General features: G+C 33.3%; 1 protein-coding gene across 2 annotated transcripts; it reads left to right on the top strand.

Annotated features, from left to right (window-relative positions):
• Positions 1–708: 708 nt before the first annotated feature.
• Positions 709–11,869, top strand: LOC132750612 (calmodulin-A-like; the record flags this gene model as incomplete). Of its 2 annotated transcripts, XM_060740623.1 has the most annotated exon segments (6): positions 709–739; positions 1,042–1,185; positions 7,224–7,310; positions 7,918–8,073; positions 11,075–11,133; positions 11,558–11,869. In XM_060740623.1, coding segments are annotated over 5 exon segments (459 nt in total), but the record flags the coding sequence as incomplete, so codon positions are not given.
• Between the last annotated feature and the right edge of the window lie 265 nt (positions 11,870–12,134).

The following is a 12,134-nucleotide window of genomic DNA, read 5'->3' on the forward strand; positions in this document are numbered from 1 at the left end:
TAGCTCATTCACTATACACTCAACATAGTAATATGCTAACAAAAACTATTTCAAACTTCGTATGTACCATATGTTGCTTGTTGTAAAGCCAGATAATTGGCCAAAGGTCACTCAGTACAAAAATATGCTGCGGTCATTAAGTATATCACCAGAAATGATACAGAATAAGTTTTGAATGTATGTATTAGATGTTCCTTTGAAACAACCGTTTCTCCAACTATTTGCTGATCACAAACAAGATTTGTCCAACAAAATAAGCTAAATTCGAATAAGTGCATTTTGGTAATGCAAGAATAGAAAATGCCTTAATTCAATTACTTTATCAAAGAGATTTTCCTCTTAAATTTTATTGTCCAGGCGCCGCTAATGTTCCCCAAGAAGTCGTCTGCATCTTGATTTCAAGATATTAGTTAATTTCCTGTTTTCTCTTTTCAATTTTGTTTATTTGCTTTGGTTTTAAGATCAGCTTATCTCCAGTTTCAATTTGTTTGCATTTGATGTATCTCATTTCAATGATTTATTACCTATATGTATTACGAGACAAGAATGCAAAAATATAAAGACATTGGATAAATGGCGTATATGAGGTATTTTCTAGGAAATACAACTTGACATTTTAGTCTGTATTAAACACATAATTAAATATCATTGCTCAGTGATGGAAATTAAAGATGTACAATTAAATTTTGGTTCCTTTTATCTTTTCAGGCAAGCGGAATAACAGAAGAGCAGCTTGCAGGTATATATGCTTATTTTTTTCTCCTTTTGAAAAGCTGATTTTGAGATTTCAGATTTTAGTGACTGAGATTTTACGGGCATTGCAATGATGAAAAATCACCGATTTAGTTTCCATTTCAGTTGTTAATCAACTATGTTAATGAGGCATTGCTTTCTTGATCCAATCATGTTTTTCAAAGAATACTTTTTGGTGTTTTTACCCCTGCAAAAAAATCGCAAAATATGTTCAACCATTTACAATGTATAGTGTTATTAGAGTGAAGCGAACAATAATAAGTAAATAAACATATAAATATTTTTCAGAGTTTCGTGAAGCATTCAATTTGTTCGACAAAAACAAAGACAATGTGATAAGTGCAAAGGAGCTTGGCACAGTGATGCGGGCGCTTGGTCAGTCGCCTACCGACAAGGACATAGAGACGATGATCCAGCATGCTGACGTCAACAGTAAGTTCCCGCCATTTATATATAGCCCTGTATGGATTGTTCGATAAATGAGTACCTAACATTCATAATCTAGTATTACATTGTTTAAACTATGATTACTCAGAAAAAATACCTTATCGCATGTTCTGCACATGTTGTTAAAACATTACAGGTATACTGAGTGCGTTTTTTTTCAACCATTGTCTGAAGTATACATACCAATGATCTTTTGTGATTCAAGATAAAAGTGCGGCTTGGGTTTAAAAGTTGTTTGAATTGGTTTTTGAAGGGTCGTTTTTGAAAAACATTTGTATGATGTTATTGTTAATGATTTTCGGATATAAGAAAACAGACAAACGCTCATTAAATTAAATTGTCTCCGGTATTATTCAAGATCATTACAGATATTTTGGTAACGCTCGTCTGTAAAGGGAAACGACTGTGGATAATAAAATCAAGATTGTTTTGGTGTTATGGCTATTGCGTAATTCGCTTCTCAATAAGATGAATAAATTTATGATTGTGAATGTTCAAGATGTGGGTATCAAAAGGGGGCATAAGTACAATATTTTTGTTAGTTTTTGAAATTTTCTATCAATAGCCATATTTTGTAGATATTATATAGAGTGAAATAGGGCATAACTCCTAAACATTAGTTTAATGTCAATGCTCCTTGTCTTACTACTGTGCATAATTGAAAAATGTCCCTTGTTTTACCATGAACAGAAGGTTTTCGTGTTTCAAGTTGATACCTTTGATAGTTTTGAAATCATCTTCTTAATGTTTGATATTAATAAAAAAAACTGAAGTGGGTCAACTCTTAAAATATAGTTTTCAGAATAATCCCTTTGATTTACAATTGCGTCTTGTCATGATAAGTATGCATTTAAAGTTTTGTGATGATGGCCTAAATTTAAGTTCTCTTTTTTGTGATCATACAGTAATAAAGTGAACATAACATATAATAAACTTCTGTCCAGATAATACAAACGCATGGTCACAAAGAGTTGTTTTTTTCACATCCAAACAAACGCACGCACACACATCCGCACCCATACACCCACATTTATACTTCATAAATACCAACAGGTTTAATAACTATACATATTTCGAACATAACGCACACACAAAACAGCACACATACATTTCGGGTACCATCGGCGATTAGAGTAACCTAATATTTAAACAAAAACAAAAAGGGAAGGTAAAGTTTAAGTTCTCGCCAACCATAATGACAATAACGTTAACAACGACGACACATGAATCATAAGACAAAAATCGTAATAAAGCACACCGCAATTGGGTTTCAAATGTTAAAAAGCTACTCTGTTATGATGCTTTTGCTGAAATTTTTAATGAAGATTGCGTTGATTAAAAAATGTTCCCTTTTATTTTTAAAACGTAGTTATAGATACTTTTAAACAGGGGTGGGCAACTACGTTAGAACGTAGCCATGTTTTGTTTAATTACAAGAGTTTTAAGATTAATTTTGATTATGAAAATTATCTTGATAATCCGGCTTGTAAATACAGTCGTTTAGGGTGTTCCGGATCTTAGTTAGTTCCGGACCACTGTCAGTAAACTAATAAAATTGTGAAACATGTGGTAAATATTTCTTGAAATGGTTGTTTGATTTTGAAAGAATGGTCTTTTCTGGAGAAATTGTCGGTTATTTATTTACCAAAAGCGATTTTCATGACATGATTTTTTTACTGATGACAAGTGACCTTCACATTTACTCCAGAAAAAGTACGGGAAAAAATGGCGATTCTGTGAACAGGGCCTCGTGAATCGGTAAATATTGAACCAATACATCATGTTCATATACCAAAATGTTCACAAACATGTCCTCTGTCAATCAAAATAAGCGAAAATACCATCACCTGTTCTTGACAATAGTCACATGCCATGAAATGAAAGCAGTCGTTCGGCTAGTTTCGGATCACGTGACCTTCCATACTGGGGGTGTTCTCAAAAGCACTTTGGACTGTGGCAAAAACCAATGAACCAGTTCAAGGCCCTTCAGAAGCAAGTGATCCTGCTTTGTTAAAAACTATTGTGCTGGAAAATAGTGTTGTTAAGGGACACCAAGCATACCAAATCAAACCATCAATTACAGATCCACCAACTAAACTTAGGGTGGACAGAGAGTACACTAACATTGTTGATCGAGATGCCTGTCTAGTATGGTTGCCAGAACTTGAGGAGTTCGATGAAAAACTGCATGACGTGATTACAGACCATCAGAGGCACTTAAAATCATCAGATATTGCTGGTTTGCCTGTTGGACATGCACCCAGAGTGTTAGCAGGGTTTTTCAGGACTGTGCTAGACGAAGATGGCAGTGTGTATGCTGTTGCTACTGGTGAACCCTGTCAGAGCTTTCCTCCCTAGCCAGCACCTGGGGACAAAGGTGGTGGAGCAGTTATCCCTTGCTCCTATTATATTACAAGTACACCAAGCAAATTCGAATATAACCTTTCCTTGTTGAGCTCTACTTTGGAAAAAATGGCAGAAGGTTCAGTTATGAAAGTGTCATGTATGTAGTTATTTGTACATGTAGATATATCAGTTTTGAGCACACTCTGTGACATTGATCTGAACATTATAATTATATAATGTGTAATTTTTTAGTCCTTTTGTATGTTGTCTATTTGATTATTCTTTGATCAACTGTGATTGCCCTGTTCAACCAATTATTTAAGATCATGATCTCAATCAGTGTTTACATGCTTTAAAATCTAGTCATTTTGTATGTTGTCTATTTGATTATTCTTTGATTAACTGTGATTACCCTGTTAAACCAATTATTTAAGATTATGATCTCAATCAGTGTTTACATGCTTTAAAATCTAGTCATTTTGTATTTTGTCTATTTGATTATTCTTTGATTAACTGTGATTACCCTGTTAAACCAATTATTTAAGATTATGATCTCAATTAGTGTTTACATGCTTTAAAATCTAGTCATTTTGTATGTTGTCTATTTGATTATTCTTTGATTAACTGTGATTACCCTGTTAAACCAATTATTTAAGATTATGATCTCAATCAGTGTTTACATGCTTTATAATCTTGTTAGCTACTGAGTCAATTGTTACCATCTTGTTTAATAAATAATTCTGAATAATAATAGTTTAATCATTATTCTCTTAAATTGACCCATGTGTAAAATGGCCTTTTTGTCTGTTCTTCTGATAATTAATGCCAATGGCTCTTACAAACAAAGAATATTTCTGAAACACATCACAATTACTGATTAGTAACCCATTGGGAAGGTTTTTGAAAATGTTTTGAGAAGATCCCTAATATGGTCCGAAACTGCCTAAACTGAACCGAAAATAACCGAAAAGGTCATGCTGCTCGAAGGTACAATCAAGAATGAAAGCTAACAGCTTTTTGCAAAAACTTATGTTGGTTAAAGAGAGGAAGAATTTATCTTTCTCTTGAAACAAATAAAATTCCAACAATGCTACTTTCAGATAAGTGACAAATATAATTGTTGTTAGCGATCCAGAACACCCTAAACGACTGTATAGATATATATTAATTTTGTAGATTAAGATTATCTGTACATCCTTTAAGAATACAGACTGGGAGATACAATAGGAATAATACACCTCGTGATCAGCGATATTGTTTATGTTGCAATACATTTGACGATGAATACTAGTTTCACTTTATATGTGTATGCCCTTGTTTTCATAGTCTCCAAATGCAGTATCTTAAAAAATGTTATTATGTTAGACCATCTGTGTTTAAATTTATATATCTACTTTCAACGCAAAATAAATTGTTATAATTATGCAAAATACGAGGGTTGTCCCAATATTCTGTGACAAGATTGTTTAAAAGCTATCTAAAATAGATACGAACTTGATATTTTAATATGTTATAAACCCATATAATTGAAGCGTTTTCACAAACTTACATAGAAAAATATCAACAAACAACAAACATATGCCGTAAACACTATGGCAACTATCCGAATCGCGGCGTACGTCAAACGTCAAAGACGGAGTTAAATCTATATAAGGCGCCTTTCTCAAATACACTCAATTGCTTTAATTAAACGCAATGATGATGCAGCTTTACCCATAAATCGCCAATTACAGACTTAAATCATTGGTTAAAGTCTGTTGAATGTTTGGATGACATACATTAATTTTTGCTACACACGAACATCCGGTCAGGTTGCACCTGCTTTTAGCTGTAGGAAATAGGCGACGGAGATCGGTCTTCCTATTAATGCTTTCCTGATTTTCGTTTTTTGTAGTGTAGAACTCTGGTTCCGTTCATGCCTTTTGTACACAAATGCTCAGGATATGTTTTTAAACTGTTCTATTTGGTATATTTGTTGAAAATCGTAACATGTGTCATCTCGAAATAGTCACAAAACCTAAATGACATGTTCACTGCGCCGCAAATTCTTCGAACGTCGCCATTTTAACTTACCTTTTTTTATGAGATATTTTCATTTATCCGTAGGCTGTTCGTTTCTTAAGTTATTTAACTAAAATTCTCTGAGATGACGTAAACATAGCAGCAGAGGAAGTCAACGTGGCATTGTGCAGACACATCATAGGATACTTGAAATATACGTAATTAATTTTAGCCTATTCGTATCAAAATACAAATTATTTGACGTGCGCCGGCAACTCAATCCAATGTCGTTAATACTGAAAATTTCTAAGTAACCAGAGTAAATATTTTGTAAATGACTTGTTATAATGTTAAATAATAACCTTAACAGTAATGTGTGTGAATTATTATCTATTGGCGTTAAAAATGAACCAGCTATAAAATTTGTCACGGACTTTTGGGACAACCCTCTTATATCCAAGAATCTTTATCGTTTCGAAACACAATCATTAACTCTTAACATAATTGAATTGTTATTATCTTCTTGCATAAATTTTGTCCTCTTAAATTATTGTTAATTTATCTAAAAAAAGTTGTTTATAACTTGTTTGTTTTCACCTGCCATGTGACTATGTTTAATCAAATCTTTGTTAAGAAGAGACGATGCACATATGTATAAGTATGTGAATAAAATTCTGGTCTGTTCTGTTGTGTTCATAATAGCTCGTGTTTTTCTTTGAAACAGACGAACTAATAAAAAATGAGCAGTGTGGGACATATAACCCTAATCCCGTCAATTTTGATTCCGTTGTTTTATTTAATTTGTATTCGAGCTTAAGTTGTGACTTCTGCAGATTTGTGCATTCAATTTATAATCAATGAACATTTGTTGTCAAATTCAAGCCATAATTACATTAATTCAGCAACCGTTTTATGCACATTAGTGTCAAGATACGGGAACAAACTGATCTGTATTAATTTCATGAGAAGCACGGTGTAGTCATGAAAAAAATAAAACATGAGCATGTATGCAAGCATGGGCATGGAATTGTTAGAAAATTCGCTCGATGAAAATCGGTTCTATTTCTGTGAATAAATCATAATTCAGAATTATGCTGTCTTCATTAATTCTGTCATTTTGACAATTTCAATTATTCAGCGGATCAGTTAATAGGTTCCAGTCACGCATTAATCATGCCTAGTAATTTTGAGAATGAAAAGGAACATGTAAAATACATGAAGGAATCAATTACAGGGATCTCGTCTTAGAAGTATTTAATCAACAACATTCGAGTGTGTACATTTTTGTGTTATGAATGGAACCAAGCCAGCTATTTCTGGCTGCTAGTTACTATGTAATCACTTGTAAACATCTATATTACTAGAGATTTTACGAGAAAACTCGAGAACACACATTTTGTGCCATCCAAATACATAATGAACGCGGAAAAATGTCTAATTGTATATCTTGTCAGACGAAGTTCATCATAATGAGAAAAAAGATATTATTGTATTCATTTAATTAACAGACATCAAGAATGAGTGCCATGTCATATACAAATAATTGGCCTCTCGGAACGTCTTTATTAGTTTTAAAGTACTATTTTTGTTATCCTTTTAGAAGAGAATATGTACTTACAGGCTAAAACCGTCGTGTAATTATTCCGGATAATTATTCCATTGTTTTCCTTATACAGAGAACGGGAGTATAGACTTTGATGAGTTTGTAAAGATGATGATTGGGTACCAGCGGAGGGCGGATCCAGAACAGGAGATGAGAGAAGGTATGGCTAATTGTCTACATTGACAAAGATATAAAGCTTTCTTATTTTGTTTTTATTAGGGTAATCTTTATTAGGCCTACATTATCCGATATAAAGTCTTAAATAAGGGGTGGCCTATGTATACTTTCTAACCGAGGGATAACAAGTTCGATCACTACTTATGTCAGAGGTATGTTTACTTATCAGCAAGCGAAAAAAAAGAGCTGTAAAAATTGCTTTGTCTAAAGTCTTATGATATTATCTTTTCTATCAAGTATTGGCTTTATCATAAATGTTTTCCAAAGATCTGACTAAAAAGTAGGTCAAATCTAGCTCATTTATAGCTAAGCATGCGACTCGTATATTTTCACTAATCTCTCATTTGAAACTGAATTACATGAGGTATATCATCCAGCGTCGTCCGCCGGTCATCCAGATATCGACTCGACCACATGATATGATACTTGCCGTGTTTGTCCAGGTTGAAGGCAAAAAATAATGGTTAAAAGGCTCAAATATCTTAAATATCTTTTGCAAACGTAGAATTTGAATAAACAAGTTTTAATGTTATTTAACTATAGATTTTAATTAAATGTAATTTAACGATAGATTTGTGATTTTGTTTTAGCATTCCGAGTTTTCGACAAAGACAATAATGGTTATATTAGTGCGGATGAGTTACGCTATGTGATGACGAATCTAGGGGAGAAATTAACGGACCAAGAAGTCGCGGAAATGATTCGAGAGGCGGATATGAACGGAGATGGAATGGTAGATTATAATGGTAAGTAGAGTGAAAGTGATGATGAAGTTGCGGAAATGATTCGAGAAGCGATTTACATTAAAATATAAAGAGATTATACCTGAAAGAATGAGAGGAAGGGAAAAAGATAGAGAAAATGAATATAAAAAAAAGCGATAATCCTAAAACTATATACAGTAGGCAATTTTGTAACTATAGGTAGCAATAAGTGTATTAAAAAACAATATGCTCACTCATTTAACAATTTATATACATTTTCTTGTGTTTTTTTATTATTCTGAAATTGATTATATTCTTTAACTAGAACATTGAATTAAGTTAGATTATATTCAGCTAACAACATTTATGTATACATATGTCCTTATAATACAGTATATTTGTATCGCTGAATATGTGTTTCATTAGACATTTAAAGAAAGCTGATTACCTGATCAAGTGCAAAGTGCGAGTGTGTAGTGTCAAGTGTGATTGTGCAGTGCAAAGTGCGAGCGTGCAGTGCAAAGTGGAGCTGAGAGAGAACGTATTAGTAAGAGATAGTCCGACGCCACAGTTGCTGATAAAAGTACTCTAAGAATAAAGGAATTAATAACAGGTTGATCTTGATTTTCTGTCAGAATGTTAGCCACTTTCAGAGCATTTCTGTCATCATTGGCAGCCTAAAAAATTCTGCCTCCAACGGCAGCAATTTTTTTCTTAAAGCGGGCTAGTTTGGACGCCTGTGACATTCTCAAGAAAAGACGCACTGGGATAATAATTGGCATGCGCGTCCCTAAGCGATGAAAGTTTATGTGTAAAACAGTAAATTCCGGTATTTATCTCAAACTTGAGATATTTTGAGCAAAAAAGCTGAAATTTTAACACGATCAAAATATTTTATGAAATAGGGAAACGAGTGTTAAATTACCTGATAGAATCTCAAGTCAATCATTTCATTAAATATTATGGACAATAAGTCTATCACAATGAAATTGTCCTTATTTGCGGAATATAAATATATCAACCAAATTTCTAACCTACCTGAAGTTTTCTGTCTTCACTGCAGCAATCTGGCATCACTGGCTCCGGCTTTACGGCGTGTATATGTTTCATTTTGAAAAGTAAAATAAATATTGTTTGTATAACCAAACAAACTGTTTTTAAAATGCAAAATATGACTGCAGATTTGATTAAAATATGACTTTCTTAATCAGATTATATATTTTCTACATTTGAACTTAGCTGAATGTGAGTGAGGTTTGTTGGGAATGGCAACAAAAATCAAAGCACAGAAGGCGCTGAATTTGTTTGGGTCTCAGAATGTAAGAAAGGTGCAGGTTGTGAGATTATATGTATAGTGCCACCAATGCTTTCCAGCGTTTTAATTGTAGTAAATTGGCTATAAGACTAATTGCAACACTGATATTCAATCCAATGTTTATTTGACTTTAACAATTTGAAAAAAAATGAGTTACCTTTACTGGGATTTGAACTCCAGACCTCTCGCTTCCTAAGCGAGCCCGAAAACCCTTCAGCCACGGTGAATTTATATGTGAACGGGCTGAAGAAAACCATACTATTCTAAATTAGGGCTTGTAACGACTTTAACTGTTGTTTAACACAGATGTAAATAATCCTGGAGCTTACTATAAGCATTTATATTTATAAAGAATCAAAGGGCTTGCAAGTTCGGTGGTATTTCTGATCTTTGCAATCTAAATCGTACTGTATATCTGCATGCATTTTCCTGTATAGGTTTATTTTTATGTATTATAATTCATTTTGCAAGGCACCAGAGTTTGATACATACGGAATTCTGCATAACTAGAGTTGCATCAAAAAATCATTTATGTTCATTTTTTTACGACAGCCACACTTTATCCTTGCATATCATCATGGCTACTTCCTTAACAAAAACACTTAAAAAAGAATTTAACAAAAAAAAAAGTTTCCTCGACTGGGATTCGAACTCGAGACCTCTCACTCACTAAGCGAGCGCGTTACCACTGTACCACGGAGGGTTATACACTGAAAGTCTGAATAATATCAAGTCATTCTAAAATTAGAACTTCCATTGCATTTCGGGTTTGTAATCCTTATTAATTTCGAGGTATTTTGTTCAGGGTTAAACCTATTGTTTAAAATTGAAGTAAAATATTTTAGCGAAAATCCTCTCGCCCAAACAGTCCGACATGTAGAATCTATATATTCCACTACTCGGTTTGTGTAGTATTCGGTAATAAATAGTATTTCATTGATAAAATCATATTCATCCGCGTAATTTGTGATTGTGCATTTATTGACAATTCTATAAGCCCAACGCTATTGTTTAACTTTAAATGCGTTGTAATTTGTTGGATAACTTGCTAACAAAATAAAATATTTCTTTCTTTTAAATCGCTAGTTTTAAGCTGTTTGAGAACTACTTGTTGTTAGGTTTGTCGTAAACTTCTGTGTCAGAGATTGAATGTCCGCTTTGTATTTAGTTATTTTAGATCAGCAAAAATACAATAAAAACAATATTAGAAATCTTCGACCATTCGGGAATTACTTTGCTTGAAAATTGATGCGCCTGTCTTTGACCATCTTTACGCAGTGATCTCCCCTGAATTTTTCGGCTTTAGTGTACATACAAAAGGGAAGTAACCGCTTCAAAAAAGTGGACTACTTTCGGCATTTGCAATTAACAACATTAGACTCTGAAATTTCGCTACCATTATTTGTTTGGTCTGACGACCCAAACAAATAAAAATGTTACAAAAATGTGAAATACTAGTTGTGCGAAAGTAAAATATATTCATAGTAAGAATCATTCATATTCATGTAACTGTTAAATCATCTACCTACCATTGAGTCTGTAGCATTACGGTGATGTTCCCCCGGGAACCTATATCCAAAGTAGAGCCGTATCTTTATTAGAGGCGCCCTATATATTACTAACACATTAACATGAAGTTTATTTTGAATATACCGATGATACGTTAAGTTAGCTAATATTTTATGATGGTTTCTTTCATTAACTAATATTAAGCTGTTCTCATTTCAGAATTCATCAAGCTGCTGTGTAACACGGAGCCGACGAACTAAAAAAGTGAAACGTAGAGAAATATAAGAATCTTACACTGGCTGCCGGTACAGACCGGAATATCTAGCTCGAGGGTAACTGTTTACGGCGGTAACGAGGCTCTGCCGAGTTTCCGCTAAACAGTTACCCGAGAGCTAGATATTCCCGTCTGCACTGACAGCTGGTGTTTGATTCTTTTTCTTGCATATTAAATATCAATTATTTTCGGAACAGAAATTACAAAAACGGATATTTTCATAACGCACTTTTTCTTATAGTAGCGTATGAACTTACAACTTCATTCATAACGGTTAAGTGACGTCATCCTAAGAACACAATTCATTCATAAAAGGCTCGCGTCAATGACGTCATTTAAAACGTACGCGACTTGTCTTACATGGGGGGTGTAAGATAGAGTTTTCTAGCACCGGTGTAAACGGTAGATAATCCTGTCTGATATGCAAGAATATTTCGTATTTATTAACATTTTAATGTGATCGCCAGTGCAATGACGGTTTATTTATTTTATCTGTTTTTTGACAATACTGCTCAGACTCTTTCGAAGTTATTTTTAGAAACATTGACGTGGTAAAACACATTTCCCCGTATATCATGCACATCTGAAAGCATTCATTTTTTGAAAAAAGATTTTTTCTTTCAAACTCATGTTTGTACCATTTTTTATTATTTCATTTTTTTATTTTTACATCTTTTACTGTCCTATTCCTTAATATTTGTAAATTTGTCAATTATGATAGAAAGAGATAAAAAGCACAAGTTGTCTTTTCCTTATTACTTGTCCACAAACACACGCACACACGATCAATTAAAACACGACGAAAGAAATCAACTGTACAATTGAATTATGAGTACTGTCATTTAAAAAAAGACACGACTCTTTCAAATAATCAATTCTATTGTATAATGAAAATTTAAAATTCGTACGGAAAGAAGTTCCGAAGAAAGTCAACATTTATAATGTCCATGAAGATCAAGGGAAAACGGTCGAAGATTCATTACATAATCAATTTTTAAGCCCTTA

Source organism: Ruditapes philippinarum, unplaced genomic scaffold (genome assembly GCF_026571515.1).
Source record: "Ruditapes philippinarum isolate M1 unplaced genomic scaffold, ASM2657151v2 ctg8656_1_1_1_1, whole genome shotgun sequence".
In the NCBI taxonomy this organism is placed as follows: Eukaryota; Metazoa; Mollusca; class Bivalvia; order Venerida; family Veneridae; genus Ruditapes; species Ruditapes philippinarum.